Source organism: Tursiops truncatus, chromosome 2 (assembly GCF_011762595.2).
Source record: "Tursiops truncatus isolate mTurTru1 chromosome 2, mTurTru1.mat.Y, whole genome shotgun sequence".
Lineage (NCBI taxonomy): Eukaryota > Metazoa > Chordata > Mammalia > Artiodactyla > Delphinidae > Tursiops > Tursiops truncatus.
This window is the reverse complement of record NC_047035.1, coordinates 63,638,481-63,661,187: the sequence shown is the minus strand read 5'-3', so window position 1 is coordinate 63,661,187 and position 22,707 is coordinate 63,638,481. Positions and strand designations below refer to the sequence as shown.

At 36.8% G+C, this 22,707-nt stretch overlaps 1 protein-coding gene across 3 annotated transcripts in view; it reads left to right on the top strand.

The window, feature by feature from the left end:
- Positions 1–219: 219 nt before the first annotated feature.
- Positions 220–22,707, top strand: part of LOC101323535 (signal recognition particle subunit SRP54) — an 86,721-nt gene continuing 64,233 nt past the window's right edge. For 2 of the 3 annotated variants that reach the window (XM_073800554.1, XM_019924033.3), the window contains exons 1-7: positions 220–498; positions 8,845–8,955; positions 11,409–11,500; positions 12,472–12,556; positions 16,474–16,578; positions 17,382–17,448; positions 17,526–17,583. In XM_073800554.1, coding sequence (XP_073656655.1) covers positions 8,878–8,955; positions 11,409–11,500; positions 12,472–12,556; positions 16,474–16,578; positions 17,382–17,448; positions 17,526–17,583 — 485 coding nt within the window. In that variant the 5' untranslated portion in view covers positions 220–498; positions 8,845–8,877. Of the gene's footprint in view, positions 499–5,497; positions 5,635–8,844; positions 8,956–11,408; positions 11,501–12,471; positions 12,557–16,473; positions 16,579–17,381; positions 17,449–17,525; positions 17,584–22,707 lie in introns of all 3 variants that reach the window. The other variant, XM_019924034.3, reaches the window with a different exon arrangement.

Below are 22,707 nucleotides of genomic sequence, written 5' to 3'. Positions count from 1 at the left end.
CCCCCATCTCTCTCCGCTGGTGGTGCTCAGCCAAGTCATTTTTTCTTAAGGTGGCGCCTGGAGGCTGGACTTCTTTCCTGAGATCGCATCCCTAGAGAGCTTCCTATCTTAATACTAACTTTAATGCCGCAGTTATTGAGCGATAGAAAACGAATGTCAAAAGCCAGTCAAAGCAAAGAAACACCTCAATAAACCCTTTCGGTAAACGCACTGAAGGAACGCGGCGGGTGCCCCGGAAGCGGAAGTGTATCCTCTTCATGAAAGGCTGGACTACGCCGTGTGGTGACGTTACCACATAGGGCGGAAGGTTCGGTGGCAGTCATCGGTCTTCCAGCTGGTGGGAGTTGGCGTCGCGGTGCTGGGCGCTGGGGCCCTAGTTTATGTGGGGTAGCACCTGTCTGTCTGACCCCCGCTTTCGTTGTTTTCCTCCCACGGCGTGGGGCTTCGCGAAGGACTCCCCGGCCCGTTTGGGTCACGGCTGTAGCGGTACCTTTTGCGGTAAGTGTCTGCTTTTTCCCGCTCAACACTACCGACTAGCAGCTAGGGGCAGCCCTAACCCTGCCTAGGGGGCTAGACACGGCGTCCTTGGCCACCGGCTGTCGTCACCGAGACGGAGGTGCGCTGGCCCTTTTTCATCTCGTGTCTCCCATCAGAAGTTTTATTAAAAGATGCGCTTGTGACCCTTTTAAAATTGTCTTCAGATTTACCCGAGCCAAATTAAACGTAAGCAGTTGCAGGCTTGACTTTGTTTTGCTGTCGTGATCAAGGATTTAGATGTGGCTACTTCTCCGAAAATCTTTTGACTTGTACCAGATTTTATTTTTACATGTTAACTTGTGACTAATTAACACATTGTTCCGCCGATAGTAGACTTTCAAAAATGAATAAGGGATACCAGTTCAGTGCCGTTGACGACTTAAGGTATACTGATGGCTCTTTCCGTAGCATTTGGTGCTGCTAACCATTTCCTGAAGCTCTTTCGCCTATTGGCGTCCTGGATGCTATTATCACCTAGTTCTTTCATATGCTTCATTCAACAAAATATTTACTCATTCTTAGCTATAGTGATACAGAAATTAATGACATGAACCCTGGCACTGAAGAGCTAACAGTACGCTGAGAGAGCGGCACATAAATATACATCACACCAAGATGAGTAATGAGAAATTCTAGTAAGGCATAAAGAGCCATGAGAGCTATGGACAGTGTGCTACTTAGGAGATTTGTGACCCTGAGCAAGTTGTTATTCTGATCTAGCCTCAGTTTCCTCATCTACCTAATAAGCTTAGTATGAAGATGAAAGATTAGGTAAGGTGTTTGGTACAGTGCCCAGAATACAGCAGTGGTGGTGCCAAAGGGGAGGGGAAATATTTCCGTCAAACCTCTGTCCTTTGATTTTTGATCTGATCAATTAGTATTTTCCAACCGAATATGAAGTACTGTGCAAAAACATCTTCAAGCCCTCCTTCAAAGTGATTACTCCTGTAACTCCACCTGTCTAGAAATTCTGGACCTGCCACTGGAATACAGTAAGATACCCATTAAGTGGTCGCTTTTCTTTGTTTTCAATTGATTTGCTTCTGAATGCCTTCGGAGAGGGAAAGGGAATTAGTAAAAGCTTCTATCCTTTTGATTATTCTCAGTCTTAGGTGACTTTCTCCTTTTGGTTGGCCCTTCACCATGGCTCTAACCCAAATGCTCTCATCTACTTCCATGGTATTATCCTGGTATGCCAACCACTTCCACATCTTTTTCTCTAGCCTCTGTTTCATGAAATAGTTCTTTAGTTTCTGCAAATTCAATAGGTCTAAAACCAAACTCACTCTCTCCACCTTCCTTTTTTTCCCTTTCTAAATGACATACGTCCTACGCACAAAAGTGCATAAAAGCAGGGATTCCTAGTGTATCTTTGAGTTTTGGCCCCATGTTTTAGTTGAATTTTGTGATATTTATTTGTTCAGTTTTTAAAAGGATAATAAAATGAACACTCAATATCCAACCTAGTAGAAGAACATTACAAATAACCTTTAAAGCCCCTTGAATCATTTCTCTATTAACCCTTTTTTTTTTTTTTTTTTTTTTTTTTTTGCGGTACGTGGACCTCTCACTGTTGTGGCCTCTGCCGTTGCGGAGCACAGGCTCCGGACGCGCAGGCTCAGCGGCCATGGCTCACGGGCCCAGCCGCTCCGCAGTACGTGGGATTTTCCCGGACTGGGGCACGAACCCGTGTCCCCTGCATTGGTAGGCGGACTCTCAACCACTGCGCCACCAGGGAAGCCCTCTGTATTAACTCTTTAACTTTCAAACCAGCTTCTCTTTTTGCCTTCCATTCATTGGTTAATGGCATCACTAGCCACCTGGTTAGTCAAACTAGAGGGCTTAGAGTCATTTTTGCCTCTGTTTCTCTTTCATTCTCCATAACCATTTGGTCATTAGGGTCCTATAAATTCTGCTTTATGGTTAGCCCTTGGCTTGAGCCCCTTCCCCTCATGTTCTTCAAGCCCACATCTCTTGAATAGACTTTTGGAGTATGCTTAGTGTATATAGTCTCCTTGCTCTCCCTTCAATGCATTTGCTACATTGTCTCTAATTTTTAAATTATAGAACAGGTGTTTCATTCTCTTGTTTCCCTTGAGGAGTGTTGCTTCATACAGTGATTATTAACCCTGGCTGCACATCAGTATAGCCAGTGAAGTGTTTCAAAATGTAGATGCCTTGTTTTGCTCTCCTAATCATGAATTTAGATGAGGCCACTTCCCCCGTAATCTTGTGATGTTACCATCCCTAGAGATTCTAATTGAGTATTTAATTTTTAGCTGACAGGTGTTAGCTGAATGTCACTGAAATTACCCATCGCTTGGGCATATGCCTCATCCCTCCTCATCCATATTTTCAGTCTGTGTTTATTTCAACTTCAAGGCAAACTATTTCCAAGGAATTCTTTTGACTTTGTTTTAATTTTCCTCTTGGTAACAGTTTACATAAAGATTCTTTTTATGAATGACTTGAGAGCCAAAAAGTATCTTAAAGAGTTGATTCCCAGTGTTTTTGAGTTATTACGCATTGTTGGTTATTGAATTTTTGGTATACCTTTTAATATTAAAATGAGTTTTAAATTCGAAAACAATTATTTTAATAAAGAGAATATTTCCTGATACTACTTTGGTGCAAAATAAGGCAGGGAAGTCAGTGGTGGTATGATGCATAATTTATCTTCTGAAATTAACAGAGGAGTCTTGTCTTTGTTAACTTGATGTAATTTATTGATTTGGAGTTAGAACTTTTCTCATGCTGGTACAATTCCTGGAGCACATAGTAGGTGTTTAATGAGTGACTAAAATGAATAAAAGTCACAACTCCATCTCAACCTCTAGTATAATATCATTCTAATTCTCACAGAGCATTTTGAAAAATAATTAATTTTCCCCTTAACAAAAAATAATACTCTTAGTCATTACCAAAAACTTGAAAATTGCAAAAAGATATAAATTAGAAAATAAAAATTACTAGTTATTCACCATCCAGAGGTGACAAATATTATTATTTTCTAAAAGTTTTACTGAAATAAAATTAACATACCATACAGCTCACCTAAAGGGTACAATTCAGTGGTCTATAGTGTATTTGCAGAGCTATACAACCATCACCACCATCAATTTTAGAACATTTTCATCACTCCATGAAGAAACTCCATACCCACTAACACTCACTCCTCATTTTCCCCCGTTTCCCAGGCCCTAAGCAACTATTAATCCACTTTCTTTCTTTACAGATTTTTCTCTTCTGGACATTTCATATAAGTAGAATCATGTATATTCTTTTGTCACTGGTTTCTTTCATTTAGCATAACACTTTCAGGATTCATCCATGTTGCAGCATGTGTCAGTACTTCATCTCTTTTTATTATCAAATAATATTCCATTTGGTGGATATACCGCATTTTATTTATCCACTCATCAGTTGAGGGATATTTGGCTTTTTTTCACTTTTTGGCTAGTATGAATAATATTGCTAATGACCATTCAAGTACAATTCTTTGTGTGAATGTGTGTCTTCCTTTTTCTCACATGTACCTAGGAGTGGAATTGCTGGGTCATATAGTAACTCTGCGTTTAAAATTTGGAGGAATTGCCAGACTTCCAAAGGGCTGTACCATTTTACATTCTCACCAGCAGTGTACAAGGGTCTGATTTCTCCATGTTCTCACCAACAGTTGTTATTATAGCTATCTCAGTGTGGGTCAAGTGGTGTCTGATTGTGCCTTTGATTTACATTTCCTTTGTGGCTAATGCTGTTTTTTGGATATTAGTTTATACAAAATACAATATATGCAGTTTTGTAATCTGGCTTTTGTGTATAAGCATATTTTTAGCGTTAGCAAGCATATTTACAAAAGATTTTCCCTCATTTCTTCTTTCCTCTTCATTCCCCCCAAACCATAATTCTTATGACAATTTGCCTAAATTATATGCATAAAAAATAAAATCTATAGGAATGTATTCCAAAGTATTATTGGTGGTTATCAGGGGGCAAAAGAGGGGGTAGGGTTAGGGGAATTATATTTCTACCTTTAATGTTTCTGTAATGTTTGAATTTTTATAAAAACTGTGTATCCTCTTGTAATCACAAAACATAAAAGTGAATTATTTCTTTAGAGGACTAAGTATATTCACAATGAAAAAATATTCCTAAATTTAAAGTCGTTAACATTATATTAGTTATTCAGATATAATCATTTTACCAAATAAAATACCAATAGTCCACTTTGTTAAATAGTTTACTTTTCTGTGGTTCTAGACTATGAATACATATGCTATGCAGAATTAAAAAATATATATATATACATACACACACATACACACACACATATGTATATACACATATATATTTCGTCAGGAAAGCAAGTATTGGTTTGGGCTATTGACTAGTTTATAGAAAAGTATATAATATAGAAGTCATTTTTCTAAAGACATTTACTAATAATAGTATATTTGTATATTTAGTTCTTTAGTCTAATATTGATCCAATAAGTTAGTCATTGACTAGGGCTTAGAAGAACTTTTTAATAGGCATTTTCATTATAATAAGATTTGGAATCTCTAATCGTTAGGATCTGTTTGTATAATCTCAGATCGGGCAAGGTTCTGGCAGTATTATTTTTAATTGCTTATGTAGAGAAAAGTGGCTGTTTGGACACTCCAGCTTCTATTGAATAATAACCAGGTACACGTAATTCACACTAAATGTTAAATATTCTGGGGGAGTGATTCCTGGGTAGTGGGACAGTCACTTTAGTAGAGTTCAGAAAATTTCCAGTTTACTCACACTTCAGTTAACGATATAGGGAGAGCCAGTTGATATCATTCAAGAAAGGAAGGAAAATAATAGTTAATATACTGTGCACTTGCAGGCAGTTTTATACATATTGTCTCATTTAATCCTCACAACAACCTTTCAGGGTAACTACCTTGATAATGGTATTATCTCCATTTTGCAGGTGAGGAAAGTGAGGCTCAGAGAGATTAAGTAACTTGCCCAGAGTAACCCAGCCAGTATGTAACAAAGCTGGGATTTGAATCCAAGTTTGTCAGACTCCAAAGCCCATGCTCTTTCCAGTACTTCACACTGCAGCAGGTAAGTATGATACTTGGCCCTGTGCTTAACTTATTTAGGGCACCCCAAACTTGAGACTGTTTCCATCACCTCACAATCCAACTCTTAGCCAGACTCCTGTTAGAAGAACATGTGATGGGCCAAGATTAGTCCTTGCACGTCCTGATTGCAGTGGTACTTATCAGTTCTTTCTGGACATTGCAATTATTACTCTTCTATGAAGAGGAATGTGCATCTTTGCTTTCAAAATATGATTTCCTTTCTTGTAGTACAGCAGCAAAATTCATCCCAGGAGTTCGCCAGCAGGCGTATTCAACTGTATCGTCTAAAGCATCCATCATTCATACTCTAGGACCTAAGGCTCTGTATCCAAGGGACTGTAGGAAGTCATTATGCTTTTTTTGTAGGGAATGGCTGTTCCATTCCTTCACCTGCTTATATGGTAAAATTGTTGTGAGGGTGGAATGAGATAATAGATGTTAAACTATATGAAGTACTATATAGTAATCCCTTACCTTTCCAACAGTGCCATCTAAGTAGAGATTCTTCTTTTGTGAAACTAGTACAGGTATACACATAATTACTTCTATAAATCTTTTCAGTTAGCAGAGAGAATTTTGAGTGAGGGTGCTTAAACAGTAAATTATTCCAATTTGAGATATAGGGTTAGCTATTAACATTAAAAAAGATATTTTGTATTTTAGTGTGCATATTAGAACAAGGCGAAGTTAATTTTTAAGAATCTTGTTGGAAATTCTGAAAAGTTATAATAAATAAGGCAAATGAATACTAATTGTACAATATCAATTATCTAGGTCATTGTTTTTTTTTGATTTGTCATGTTATCTTCATTGGTTTATTTTAGTGGTCTTTTGAGAGATATTTGTAAGGCCTTTCATGACTTTGGTTCCCTAGTCTTGCTTTTTCCCTAAGGTCTTAAATACATCATTCACCCATAAGGTTCATTTTTACTAAAGGCTTACTACATAGGCTGAAGATAAATAAAGCATTGAGCCACAGAAGACAGCAAAAGAGGCAAAAATCCCTGACCTCATGCAACTTATGTTTCAGTTGAGGGAGCTAGACTGCAAATAATATACAGTTGACCCTTGACGACAAGGGTTTGAACTGCCTGGGTAGACCTATGTGCAGATTTTTTTCAATATAGTACCTGTGTTTTCATTTTACAGACTTTTAAATTAAGTGTGGGGATAAGTTTGTGTTCAATTAGAGATCATAATATGTGGAATCATAAGAACTAGGATTTGAGTCAATTCTATCCAAACTGTTTCCGCTTCCTGCCTTTGGGTGGAGTCAGTTTCTTTGTTTTTGAGGCACAGATAGCAGTGCGTGGATTTTCTGTGGAAGGAGTCGGTGCCACTAACCTCCCTTTGTTCAGGGGTTAGCTGTAAGTAAATCATGTTAATTGGTAAGAAAACAATGAGAGAAAATGAAGAGAAGGGAGGCTGCAGTTTTAAACAGGTGATGAGGGAAGGCCTCATTGAGAAGTTGCATCTGGACAACAGCAGTCCAACAGAGATGAGGGAGGGAGCCATATAGTTAACCAGAGTATGAGCATGCCATCTGGTACTAAGGCCCTGAGGTGGAAATGTGTAGCAACAGCAGCAAGTAACAGAATCCTTTGGGGAGGGTGAGGAGAGTGCCTTATAGTCCATTCTGAGGACTTTACCTCTGCGTGAAATGGGAAGTCGTTGAGTTTTTGAACGGAATTTTGATACCAGAGTTTTCAGAAACACATCCTTGGAAATTGCAGGGGAAACACTGTATTAATAAAAGGTATTATTAGATATTATTCCCCTACTGAAGTGTAGGTTTTTGTAATCAGGCAAATATATTTTAAAATATGCTACCAATAAGTACTTACGTAGGAAAACTGTATTGGAAAACTTCACAGAATTTTTTTAATTTTTAATTTAAAAGAGCCAGTCACCATGGGAAGATAAGAGTTAACTGGTGTAGCTTTTTAAAATGGAGGATGAAAAAATAAATAAATAAAATGGAGGATGATCTGTTTATGACATGATCTCTAAAAAAGCTAATTGTGGTGTCATAATTAGGATTATATTACTCCTGGTAATGCAGTGGTAAAGGAGATAAACTGAAACACCTATCAGATAACTGAATCTTATCTCTTACCTGAAGAATATTTACTTATGTGATAATAATTTGGTATAATGAGTATGGGATAAGAAGTTAAAAGTTCTGGATTTTTTCTACGAAGTGGTTGCTCTTCCAGCTTACGTAACCATGTAATTGTAAAAAACAGAAAATTATGGTAAGTACATTTTTTCAGTTGCATCAGGTATTTCTAGTCAGCAGTCTGGCAGGCTTGAGACCCAGGAAGAGCTGATTTTGAGTCTGAAGGCAGAAGAAAGCCTATGTCCCAGTTAGAAGGCAGTCAGGCAGAGGAATTCCTAGATTCACTTTATTTTGCTGCTATTCATGTGCCTTGTCTTGCTAGCTAGTAGGTAAGCAACTTGAGGGCAGGAAATACCAGTCATATTTGCTTGCTTACCATCCATGAGTCCTTGCATCCTGACTTACGTGTAATAGGTACATCTACCTATTTTATAAAAACTGTAACATTTTAGAGCTGGAAGGGGCCTTAGAGGTTATCTTGTTTTAGAGTTGGGGAATCAAGAACAGCTTTTTAATAATACACCTCTTTCCTTAGTTTTTAGAAGAATGAAATGAGATAATGCAATGTGCATGAAAAGTTAAGTGATTTACTAATTTTAAAACTTTTTTTTTTTCACTTAGAACATAAATCAAAATAGTTGTCCTTTAATTAGGCAATATTCCTGGGTGGAGATTTCACCTTTTTCTTTCTTTGTCTTTCTCACCCTTTTTTTCATTTAAAAATGTACATAACACATCAGTCAGTTATTCATATTTACAGGTATGTCCAAAATGAATACATTTAATTTGAGATGTCATCATTTCTTCAAAGCATATTATCTGACATGTTAAATTTGCTGATTCATACAGAATATTCCAGTTAGGTATTCAAATATAAGCCATCATAACCAAGTGGTAGCTTCAGCTTCTGGACCTGACAGTATTGAAGATGTAGGTTGAAGCTATAGAAGTTGAAGTTACAGTATCTAAACACTAGAGTACTTTAATTTGAACTAACTCTTCTTTAGAAGTCTTCAGTTATGGGAACTGGTGTTGATTGTTTATAGATGTTTTAATTTTTTTCCTTCCTAGAGTTTCTTGTAATCACGTCTTAAAGTCTTCAGGATGGTACTAGCAGACCTTGGAAGAAAAATAACATCAGCATTACGCTCATTGAGCAATGCCACCATCATCAATGAAGAGGTATGTAAAATATGTAAAATACATGTGATTGTACATCATCACTAGCATTGGAGGTGGATGATTAGTAATCTCTATGTAAATACCAGTAGATAAAACCCAGAAATGGATACACTAGATAGCGTTTTTTATTGAGAAATCAACTGTCTTAATTTCAACTTTCAGTAATGAATTACCCCCCAAAAAACAAAACAAAAACCACCTTAACTTACATGTAATAATGATGTACCTTTTATATTTTGAAAATGGCTTAGACCTGGAAATATACTTTTGCTTTCTCTCTTGACATAGGCCTAAAACTTTAGTATCCTGCTTCTTGACTAGGCATGCATGTATCTGACCTTTTCTCTTTGACTTTTATTTAGCATTCTTATAAAAGGCTAGTATTTCCATCTTGGCTACAGTGATTCACTTCCTCTGTAATCCTCATTCATTTGTTTTGGAAATTTTGTAAGCTGACTCCTTATATGGTATCTGAAATACTTTTCCTCCAGGTTTTATTATTTTAAGTTTAAGGTATTTCTTTCTCCCATTGTTTTCTCCACACATTGTATCTTAATGGTTTGTCAACTGAAAAAAGAAGATTATAGTATACTTTATATTTTGTGGTACCAATGGGAAAGTACTGAATTTGGTTTTAGAAGACCTTGTTTAGCATCCCACTAAACAAATGGTAGAGATTTGAGCAAGTCAGCTTCAGAATTCTTAATGTATAAAATGAGAAAATAGCATTTACCTTTCAAGATGATTTTAAGGATCAAATGAAATAATAGATAAAAAGTACTTTCTAACTTGGAGGTTTAAAAAAATTCTAAGATAGAATTTGATATCAACACTTTAATAAGCTAATGGAATTAAATAATTTGGGGACCATCTTTGAGCTCGGCTAGTCCAGCCTCTCATTTAACAGCAACGGAAAGTCAAGTTTCACATGTTTATTTATTGGAAGAAACAGGATTAGAACCTTTTTTCTAATTCCTATTTTTATAATTTTCCTAATTCCAAGGCTTTTTCTAATAATTATTATTAAGTAATAAACCATAATTTAAACCATTGTTTAGCCTTTGAAATTCTGAACAAATAAAACAACAGCTTTCCAAACAGTTTTCCCTGTTGCATAACCCTTATGGTGTTTGTGTTTATGGTAGGAAAATAAGAAAGAGACCAGGGAGAAGAGGTTGGTGGGAAGTAAAATAACAGATGTTGCTTGAATTGGCAGTTGTTTCTCTGTTCTTGGTACTTGCTACTAGGGAATTAACAAGGAGAAATCCCTCTAATGAGAGATCAGTTCCATTTTTATCAATCCCTTTAATGAGGGATAGAGAAATCTGATAAGCCGCTGTATGACATATGACTGAAGTTGATGATGAGAATTCATTCAAGAAGTAATTGAGGGGCTTCCCTGGTGGCGCAGTGGTTGAGAGTCCGCCTGCCGATGCAGGGGACACGGGTTCGTGCCCCGGTCCAGGAAGATCCCACATGCCGCGGAGAGGCTGGGCCCGTGAGCCATGGCCGCTGAGCCTGTGCGTCCGGAGCCTGTGCTCTGCAACGGGAGAGGCCATAGCAGTGAGAGGCCCGCGTACCACAAAAAACAAAAAAGAAGTAATTGAGGGCCTACATTTTTGCAAACATTTTTGCTGGCACCAGGGCTATAGCAGTAAACAAAGTAGACTAAAATTCCCATTCTCACGGAGCTTACATTCTAATCTGTAAACAGTTATTTCCATGAGCAGCTAAGGGCTCATCTTTTTTAGAGATTTTATAGCTTGTGACCATTTAACCACAGTGCCTTGCACCTCAACAAATATGTGATGATAGTGAGTTATTAATGGAGGATAGTTTCCTTTTCAACTTTGTTCCTCTGCTCTGAGTGGAAGTAGTAAGGCTGCTAGGTCAGACTGAGTCATTTTCTTTTGTCACATTTTCCTCCATGATAGTCCAGTTAAGCAGATGTTGTGAATATACAGTGCTGCATATCAGCAACAGGAATTCAATGACATAGAAAACTTCAATGGCAACATGTATTGTGTAGTAACTTTTTGGCTTGTATATCGTCTTTCCTATTATTACTTTAACGTAGGGATAAAATTGTGACGGTTAATACCTGGTTGAATAAAACAAAGTGGAATGTCTTTTGTTTTGGCCGTGCTGCATGGCTTGTGGGATCTTAGTTCCCCTACCAAGGATCTAACCCCTGCCCCCTGCAGTGGAAGCTCAGAGTCCTAACCACTGGACCATCAGGGAATTCCCTGAAATGTCTTATTTTGACAAAATGACTAGACATTTAGTAAGATTCTCTCTCGAAGGCTAACTGAAAACCTTTCCGCCCCCCAATGGTATAGTATTGTTTTTATTAATATTAAGTTATGGTAGTATATGATGACTGGTCAATCATTGTTTTTGTATGGTTTAAATGATACAATGGGCATTTTAAGTTTTTATTTATTTACTTGCAGGTGTTAAATGCTATGCTAAAAGAAGTATGTACAGCATTATTGGAAGCAGATGTTAATATTAAACTAGTGAAGCAACTAAGAGAAAATGTAAAGTAAGTTAAATTAATCAAGTAAAAAACAGGCAAAACTAAACATAGTTTACTGGGATGAGGAGCTAACTAGAAAAGTCTGCCATATTTTGAAATGTTTTTGCTATACAGCACTGGGAAATAACAGAACTCATATGTTGGAAGACTTTGTTTATAGTACATTTCCATTATGATGGTTCAAAGAATAAACTACATGTGGCTTTCATTTAATTATGGATTTCTTTCCATTCTACTACTCCTTTATCTGAATGGATTCAATCGTATACTGTATAGTATTTTAATAGAAAAGCCTGTTAACAATTTAGGTGCATCATAGAGAAGTGGTGCCATTTTAATCCTCTTCAGACTAAAGATGACATTAATCAGCCTCCTTTATTATTGGAGAATTATATTCTTTTTTGTCCCCTTTTGGTTTCTCTGTCCATATTTGAATAAAGGAGTAACGTGTATGGTCTCAGTTATTGTGTTAATTGGGAGGGGCACTGACTGGGACAGGGCACATAGAATAATTGAGGGCATCTCGATTAGCTGCCTGAATCCTAGCCCTTGTCGTGCTCAGGCCATCCCTCCTTTTCATATTGTCAGACTGGGTACTAAATAGAGAACTACTAGCATTTAAGCATTTACACTACAGGAAGTAGTCTTATTTTCTGCTAGGTGTAAACATGTATAAATTCTGTATGCTGCCAGAAAAATAAAATCAATACTTTACATTAATATGAGGACAAATTAATATTTGGACTTTCAAAAGAAAGCCTTGAAAAACTAACAAAAGTCTTACATCTAACATTTCATGGTAAATTCTTTATGGTATGGACTTATGACTCTGTAGTAATTGTATGCATGTTAATTAGAATACTATTAATATGAATGATTGAATATTCTTACATTCTTTGGGGCAAAAGCTAATTTTCTTTTTAGAGTGCCTTAACTGACTTTTCCCCCTTCTACCCTCAAAAACCATCATCCTGAAGGTCTGCAATTGATCTTGAAGAGATGGCATCTGGTCTTAACAAAAGAAAAATGATTCAGCACGCAGTATTTAAAGAACTTGTGAAGGTAAAAGTATATCTAGCTTGTGCTGTGATTTTCTGTAGACTCACTACATTAGCACTGCAAACAGTAATACTATTTCAGAATACTTTTTTGTGTTTTTATAGAATATTTATCTGTATTAAAAATATTAATTGAAGGATTATTAACTTTTCTGAAGTGGCTTATTTTTATCATAGGCTTTCCTGAATACAAAATTCTGAGTACAGGTATGAAGGCCAGTATTACTCCTGCAAAAAAATGCCAAAGCCAAGTTACAAAAAGTAAAACTTCACTATATATTAATTGATGGAAGAGCCTCTCTGAGTTTATCCTCTTTTAATATCAAGTTTTGCCTATTGAGTGTCTTGCTTTTGTACAGAAAGTCACTCTTGGCAAGAGTTCTTTTCTACACTTTCATTGTGTCAAAAAGTCCCTTTGAAAAGATCAAATATCCCTATTCTTGCCTAGATTTTAAGCAATTTTGAATTAGTGAAGTTTTATTTTGCAAGTTGTAAATATAGCCTATTGCCCTGTTCACCTTAGAATTGATATTGCTGCTGCTGTTGTGAAAATTATGATGAGAGTCTTAGAGCTTTAGAAAATATGTTTGAGTCCAGTCATAGGGGAAAAAAAGAAAGGAACTAAAAAAAATTTTTTAAGAGCAACAGGTATCTGCTAGTGGTCTCGAGTATTTTTCCCTATGTTGTGTGAATAGTTTCACTTAACTCCTTTGGTTCTAGCAGAGCTGATTGGTACTTTGAAAAAGTCTAGTACCTTGGATGGTTGTGTCATTTCAGTTTAGTCCTGTAGACTAATTAATTAAGTCTAATCAATTAGTCTACAGGACTTAATTAACTAATTAAGTCCTGTAGACTAATTAGTCCTGTAGACTAATTAACTTTCCCTCGTGGCGCAGTGGTTAAGAATCTGCCTGCCAATGCGGGGACACGGGTTTGAGCGCTGGTCTGGGAAGATCCCACCTGCCATGGGGCAGCTAAGCCTGTGAGCCACAACTACTGAGCCTGTGCTTTAGAGCCCACGAGACATAACTACTGAGCCCACATGCCACAACTACTGAAGCCCGCGTGCCTAGAGGCCTGCTCCGCAATGAGGGAAGCCACTGCAATGAGAAGCCCGCGCACCCCAGGGAAGAGTAGCCCCTGATCGCCTCAACTAGAGAAAGCCCGCATGCAGCAACGAAGACCCAGTGCATCCAAAAATAAATAAATATATTTATTAAAAAAAAAAAAAAAGAAATTCAGAACCTAAAAGAGGTCAGGAAATTTATCCAGTTTTCCTTCTCAGTTTGCAGTTGAGAAAAGTAAGACAGTTAGTGGTAGACCCAGGTCTGATCTCCAAACTCCTCACAATATTTCCAGATTGTTTTTCTTCTAACACCAGAGGTCAGCACAGGGTGAGTGAACATTTTTATTTTTAGGGGTTGGAATCTTTCGGCAATTCTGGAGCATCAGGTGCTTTGTTAAGATGGCTTTACGGAGTACCTACTTTATTCTAGGCAGTATGCCAAATACTGCTGATAACAAAGATGAAAAAGACTGGGCCTTATACTCAGAAGCTCATGGTCTAGGACAGTGGTGTAAAAAGCAAGGCCAAAACTGTTTTCATAATAACACTAAGACATTATTTGCGTGTTTTCAGCCTTCTTTACTGCAAAAGCAATGGTGGGTGAAACCACTGGGTAAAACTCCCTAGCATGAATCAAGGCAGTGGTACCAAACTATACTAGTAGTCATTGAACTCCTTCCTCCCACACACTTGCAGTGAAGGAAAAAAAAAAGCCAGTTTCATTTAAGAATGTCTTTGATGGAGCAGTAGAGGTTATTAGTAGTATTAAATCTTGACCCTTGAATACACATGTGTTTATAAGATTTTGTGTGATGAAATGGGAAGTATGCAGAAAGCCCTGTTGCTGTGTACTGAAATTTGATGGTTGTCTTGAGGAAAGCAAATGTGTAATTGTTTGATTGCAAGCTGAGCTAGCCACTTCTTTCATAGAATGCCATTTTTACATGAATGAACAACAGACAATCTGTGGTTATTTACACTTGGGCCTTTGGCAGATATTTTCTCCAAAGTAAATAAAGTGAGCTTGTCACTTTAAGGCAAATAACTAACGGTATTGTAGCCAGTAATGAAATTCCAGCTTTCTGGTGAAAACCAGAAGCTTGAATCTCCACCATGAGTGTCACAGTGTCCCAATATTTAACTTTTCTAGTGAGATCATTATTGATATTAATAAATAAAATGTTTTGATGTTGTATAGTGAAATGTGTCAACAATGGAAGAGCTGCCTGAGTGAACCAATATTCTGTAAGTGATTAATGTATGATGTTACAAAAGCATGCACCAGGATAAGATCGATTCAAAGTCCAAGATAGAATAACAGATTTTAATGTAATATAGAGTATGAAAGTTCAGTACTGCTGTTCTAGGATGTAGGAGGAAGATAAGATATATTTATTTTAAAAAATCATTATTCAATAAAACTTATAGGTTGCAAATAGTAGGTTCATAGAGAGCTGAGTGATTCTGCCATGGGATATAGAGAATGGAGGTGAATATGGGGCCGCATTAGTGTTCTGAAAGGATCTAGGAGGAAGGGCAGTGGATTTATGTTTAAGATAGATTTTGTTCATTTCAACCCTGTGCCTGGGAGGGAGATCACAAAATGTGTTTTCTTTTCCTCCCTTTTCTACCACATGGCTTTCCTTGAAATTCACGTATAATATGGATTATGTAACCTTTATGGTATCATCTAGCATGGGCTCAGCAAATTTCTCTTAAGAACAAATAGTTTTGGCTTTGTGGGTCATATGGTCTCTGTTGCAACTACTCAGGTCTGGTGTTATAGCACAGAAGCAGTAAATGAATGGGCATGTCTGTGTTCTATTAAAACTTTATTTACACATAGTTGTAAATATGGTCTATGTCATCTGGTCCTAGGACATTAACTACTATTATGGTTTTATTATCATATGGAGATACAGGTTTCAAGCTCCGAACAACTGACTTGGAACTGAATTATTTTTTTAAATGAACTTTAAAAATGCCTCATGCTTGTTTATTTGGGGACTGTCCATATATGTATGAATGCCTTAATTTTCCACTGATTGTCATTATAAAATTAGTGATTATTTTTTACTAGCACTTTATAAATATAATAATTTTATAGAACAGTACATCTTTGGCATTGGAGAATTTAATATTTGACGGACCTGGAAAGTCTTTCACATGTAATTTGTAATTTTGTTCATATATAAACATTTGTCAAATTGAACATGAAGATAGGTACTGTCCCAATATGGTAGCCATTGGCCACATGTGGTTATTGAGCACTTGTAATGTGGCTAGTCCAAATTGAGATGTGCTGTAAGTAGGAGATACATGTCAAGTTTTAAGACCTAGCATGGCAAAAGGGAATATAAAATATTTTATTAATTTTTAAATATAGATTACATGTTGAATTATAATATTTTAGATATATTGAGTTAAATAAAATATTAATATCACTTGTTTTTACTTTTTTTAATGTCACTACTAGAAATTTAAAAATTCATATGTGGCCTGCACATATATTTTATATTTCTGCAGTGCTGTTGTAGATTGCTCCTTTGGCTCAAACTTGGTCTCACATTCACACTCCAGCTTGTTCTAAAAAATATTTTGAGATCCTTACCTCTGAATTGGTTTGGGAGTATAGGCTTGCTTATGACTTCACAGTGTACTATTTTAAATTTTTAAATTTCACTACGTGTGTACAAAGGGAAATAGAGTTGTATCAGAATGGTAGGATTATGGTTGCCGCTTATATTTAAATGTCTATAAATTACTTTTTCAAGTTAAAAGTTGCGGGGAGAGGGGTTTTGAATGTAAGCATAGGTTAACCTGATTTTATTTTTATTTTTGTTTTTGGTTTGTAGCTTGTAGACCCTGGAGTTAAAGCATGGACACCCACTAAAGGAAAACAGAATGTGATCATGTTTGTTGGATTGCAAGGGAGTGGTAAAACAACAACATGTTCAAAGGTAAATTATACTTAATTAAAAAAAACAAAGTCATGGAGAAGATATGTTTGTATAAATCAAGTTTTACATTAAAGTCAGGATTTGTAGTGTTGTTCCTTTAAAATTTTGTGTTGTTTGATGTATCTATTATGTTTTTGTAATAGCTCTTTGTAGGATAAGAGCAAAGAATCCCATAGTCTTTCTCGTGATAGCTTTTTGCAAGAATGGTAGACTTCTATATAACTATGCTGTTTCTTTTACCAAAAAGACTGTTCCTGTCCTTTAAGGAGATGAGGATATGATTTTTGGAGAAGTGAACGTGGAAAGTTTACCTTATCTCCTATGGCTCAAGACTCCCTTTTCACAATGTCTCACCCAGTGTAATACATATGAATCTTCATTTTGTATATCTTTTTGCTAATTTTAAATTCATTATACCACCCCTTCCTCCATAATTGGGTAACTCAACTTTGTTACCAGATTTTACTCCACAAGCCTCAACTTTGTATAGTTTAGAAAGAAAAAAAGAGGAAAGGATTATTTCTTAGAGGGTTATGTTATTGTTTGTTTTTAATTAACGTTAATAACATTTTTTACCGTGATCATTTGTTGCTTCATCATTTTATATCCTTCGAATGTGACTGTATGGCACTTAGAATTTAAACTCTTTAGGAAATTTTCTATACTCAGAATTTAATAATATTACTTTTAGGAGAATATGAGCAGTTTTATTTTACTCCTTAAGTAAATAACAAGTGTAAATAGAAACAATTACATGTATAATAAATTTGTATTTATTCAGTTTTAAAATCTTCCTTTCCCAGTTAGCATATTACTACCAGAGGAAAGGTTGGAAGACCTGTTTGATATGTGCAGACACATTCAGAGCAGGTATTGTGTTCAAATTTGAAAATTGTTTCTGAAATTTGTATTTTCAAGTTTGAGGACTCATTAACTCTATTTCATAGGGGCTTTTGACCAACTAAAACAGAATGCAACCAAAGCAAGAATTCCATTCTATGGAAGGTGGGTTCCAGTTTTCATTTTTATACTCATGTGTCTCACCTTATCTGTCTGACTTTATTTAATGCTATCTGGTCACATTTTAATATATACTTATAAGCTTAAATCCTTTCTGGAACAAAGTAGAGGTATAATTAATACATTGTTATCTTTTATTATTGTAACATGACTCTTCTGACCCAGCCTGATAGATCAGAGCAGATGTTGTTTAGTTTATAATTCTGCCTGTACTTATCATCCTGCCTTGCATGCTTTCCAGCATCCTTCTGCTTCTATTCCAGTTGTTTAAGACCTATCTGAAGCATTCCTCCATTCAACACACTGGTGAATTCCATATTGTCTGGTTCTTTAGTACATCATCTTTGAAAGTTTGTGTTTGATCATCCTAAAATGCTTTGTGATCTTTAGTTATCTCAGAGATTCTGATCGTTGCTATCCTTCATTTGCTACATTACTGTTCAATTAGGTGGTTTGTATATGTTAAAATGACTAATTAAAAGAATCGAGTCGAGATTGAATTTAGAAGGACCTATTTGAGGGAATAGCATTTCTCTTAATGTTATTAATATCAATATAAAAAGATTATTAATATAGAAAGCTTAAAGAAGCTAAAATTTCAGGTAATTAAATGAATGATATCATTTTGTTGGTCTTTATTTTCTACTTTTTGGCTGGCCAAGAAAACTGGTGAACTTTAGCTATGGTATGTTCTTTATTTAAATTCTTTTTCTTTTAGTGTGGTTTTTTTGTTTTGTTTTGGTTTGGTTTTGGCTATGCCACATGGCATGCGGGATCTTACTACTTCTCTGACCAGGGATTGAACCTGGGCCCTTGACAGTGAAAGCGTGGAGTCCTAACCACTGGACCACCAAGGAATTCCCTCTTTTAGTTATTTTTTTATTTTTTGCGGTACGTGGGCCTCTCACTGTTGGGGCCTCTCCCGTTGTGGAGCACAGGCTCCAGACGCGCAGGCGCAGCGGCCATGGCTCACGGGCCCAGCCACTCCGCGGCATGTGGGATCTTCCTGGACCGGGGCACGAACCCGTGTCCCCTGCATCGGCAGGCGGACTCTCAGCCACTGCGCCACCAGGGAAGCCCTTTTAGTTATTTTCTTATGATAATTTCTAGCAAGTAGATTAAAGAATAATGTTAGGAATTTTATTTTTAGGATAAGAACTTTTTCTTACATAGATTTAAAAATCAAGGGATAATAAACAGCTGTACCTTTAGGGTTCACAATTTGCAAATGATATAATTTAGCTGATAATTACTTGAACTATCAGCCAAAGCCAGAGCATTGATTTTTAACCAGTATTCTCAGTACCGTTTATTAAATAATCTCTCCTTTGCTTATGTAAACTTAAATAAGATACTACGTATATGGAGTAAAGTATTAGCAGTCATTGTTTCCTCCAGGAGAGATGAAGTAAATGGGGCTGGGGGGAGGACTTGAACTGTATCTCCAATATTAAATTTACATATTAGCATTTATTGGGGGGGTGGTAGATATGTTTGTTATAGTATCATTTGTTCTTTTTTTAAAAAACACTATTTTAATTAAAAATTTTAAAGAAGTGAAAGCACTAGCAGTTTCACTTCCCAATTATCAGCTTGTAGCATGTCCATCTGTGCTTTTTTCAGTGTCTATATAAACAAATACACAGACATACATAGATAATTTTTAACTGAAATGGACTCTTATGTGCTTTGTACCTTGATTGCTTTGGTAGTGGTTATATGGGTTGTGTAAATTTGTCAAAGCTCGTTAAAATGAACAATAAAAATAGTGCATTTTATTGTATGTAAACGTACCACTATACAGTTGATTAAAAATGGGATCTTATGACAAGGTAGTTATTACTCTTGGGAAGGAGTGAGGTGCTAATTATGTTGTTTTCTTGATCTGGGTGTGTTTGCTTTGTGAAAATTCAACAAGTTTATAATTGTACAGCTTTTCCACATATATGTTATACTTCATTAAAATGTTTACTTAAAAAATGGGATCTTAATAATTCTGGGCAATATACTGTTTAAGATAATTCTTTTTTATGACATCATTGTATTCCATTAATCAATGCCCTTATGAACATCTTTGATAATATTTCTTTCTACATTTGTAAGTTTTATTTTAATAGTATCTTTATCTTTTTTTTTTTTAATTTGCATGCATTGGGTCTTCGTTGCTGCACACGGACTTTCTCTAGTTGAGGCTATTGGGGGCTACTCTTCGTTGTGGTGTGAGGGCTTTTCATTGCGGTGTGCGGGCTTTTCATTGTGGTGGCTTCTCTTGTTGTGGAGCATGGGCTCTAGGCACATGGGCTTCAGTAGATGTGGTTTGTGGGCTCTAGAGCGCAGGCTAAGTAGTTGTGGCACACAGGCTTAGTTGCTCTGTGGCATGTGGGATCTTCCTGGACCAGGGATAGAACCCATGCCCCCTGCATTGGCAGGTGGATTCTCAGCCACTGTGCCACCAGGGAAGTCCTTCTTAATCATATTTTAAAATAGCTGGTAATGCTAATTTTTGTCTTCTTTTTCAACATTTATTGCTTCTTTCACCTGCTTATTTTCCTGGGAAAATTTTGGATTTTTTTTAATCAAGTTCTAGAAAGAAAAATCTCCCTAAAATTGTGATTAGAACTACCGTGAATCCAATTAATTGAGGGGAGAACTGACATCTTTACTATACATGTATAGTTCCATTCAGGAACCTGCTATGTCTTTTTTGTTAAAAAAAATTGCCCTTAAGTATAATAGTTTTCTTCATTTAAGGCTCACATATATTCTTTTTTTTTTTTAACATCTTTATTGGACTATAATTGCTTTACAATGTTGTGTTGGTTTATGCTGTATAACAAAGTGAATCATCACATATATTCTTATTAAGTGTATTTCTACTTGATTTTTGTTGTTAATTTAGGGGGAAACTTTTTTTTTTTTGCGGTACGCGGGCCTCTCACTGTTGTGGACTCTCCCGTTACGGAGTACAGGCTCCGGACGCACAGGCTCAGCGGCCATGGCTCACGGGCCCAGCCCCTCCGCGGCATGTGGGATCTTCCCGGACTGGGGCACGAACCCGTGTACCCTGCATCGGCAGGCTGACTCTCAACCACTGTGCCACTAGGGAAGCCCTACTTTTAGTTTTTTGAGAAACCTCCATACTGTTTTCCACAGCGGCTGCACCAATTCACATTCTTACCAACAGTGTACAAGGATTCGCTTCTCTCCTCGCCAACATTTGTCTTTTGTATTCTTTTTGATGACAGCCATCCTTTTGTAAGCATTTTATAAAATAATTAAATGTTCTTGTAAAACATGACTTTTAAGTTACGTAGCATTCTATCAGATGGCTATGCTATCATTTATTAAATAAATGCCCTACTGTTGGCCATTTAAGGTTTTCCAACTTCTTGGTCTTAAAAATATAGCCAAAATGAATAGTACGTAATGTTGTTTCTGTGAAATTGTTATGACATACTCCTACAAGTTGAAATTGGATCAAACGGTCTGATCATTTTGGCTTTTGGTTTTTAAAAGGAAAATGTCTCAAAAGTTTAATTTCATTCCTATTTTACTACACTTTCACAATCCTCAAAACTGTATTTAATTTGGGACTTCCACTGGCTAAGACTCTGAGCTCCCAACACAAGGCGCCTGGGTTCGATCCCTGGTCAAGGAACTGGATCTCACATGCATGCCATAATGAAGAGTTCACATGCCACAACTAAGAAGTCAGCATGCCAAAACTAAGAGTCCACATGCCACAACTAAAAGATCCTGCACACCACAACGAAGATCCTGTGTGCCACAACTAAGACCCAGCACAGCCAAAATAAAAAAAATAAAAAATAAATATTAAAAACAAAAAAACCAAAACTCTATTCAACTTGAAAATCAAGAAACGGATCTCATTTTAATTTGGCTTCTTTTGATTATTGGCAACTTTTGATACAGTTCAATACTGTCAAATGAAAAAAACATATAATGTTAACAAAAAGTTTCCCCCTGGGCTTCCCTGGTGGCACAGTGGTTGAGAGTCTGCCTGCTGATGCAGGGGACATGGGTTCGTGCCCCCATCCGGGAAGATCCCACATGCCGCGGAGCAGCTCGCCCATGAGCCGTGGCCGCTGAGCCACGTGAGAGGCCCACATGAGAGGCCCACGTACTGAAAACAAAACAAAACAAAACAAAAAAAACTAAAAGTAGAACTACCATATGACCCAGAAGTTCCACTCCTGGGTATACATTCGAAAAAAAACCCCACTAATTCGAAAAGATACATGTACCCCAGTGTTCATAGCAGCATTATTTATAATTGCCAAGATATATCCCCAAATACAGTAAGTTAAAAAAATGAGAAGACAGAGAAATATGCAGCAGATGAAGGAGCAAGGTAAAAACCCACCAGACCTAACAAATGAAGAGGAAATAGACAGGCTATCTGAAAAAGAATTCAGAGTAATGATAGTAAAGATGATCCAAAATCTTGGAAACAGAATGGAGAAAATACAAGAAACGTTTAACAAGGACCTAGAAGAACTAAAGAGCAAACAATGATGAACAACACAATAAATGAAGTTAAAAATTCTCCAGAAGGAATCAATAGCAGAATAACTGAGGCAGAAGAACGGATAAGTGACTTGGAAGATAAAATAGTGGAAATAACTTCCATAGAGCAGAATAAAGAAAAAAAAATGAAAAGAATTCAGGACAGTCTCAGAGACCTCTGGGACAACATTAAACACAACAACATTCGAATTATTGGGGTCCCAAAAGAAGAAGAGAAAAAGAAAGGGACTGAGAAAATATTTGAAGAGATTATAGTTGAAAACTTCCCTAACATGGGAAATTAGTCAATCAAGTCCAGGAAGTGCAGAGAGTCCCATACAGAATGAACCCAAGGAGAAACACACAAAGACACATATTAATCAAACTATCAAAAATTAAATACAAAGAAAAAATATTAAAAGCAGCAAGGGAGGGGCTTCCCTGATGGCGCAGTGGTTGAGAGTCCGCCTGCCGATGCAGGGGACACGGGTTCGTGCCCCAGTCCGGGAGGATCCCACATGCCGCGGAGCGGCTGGGCCCGTGAGACATGGCCGCTGCACCTGCGCGTCCGGAGCCTGTGCT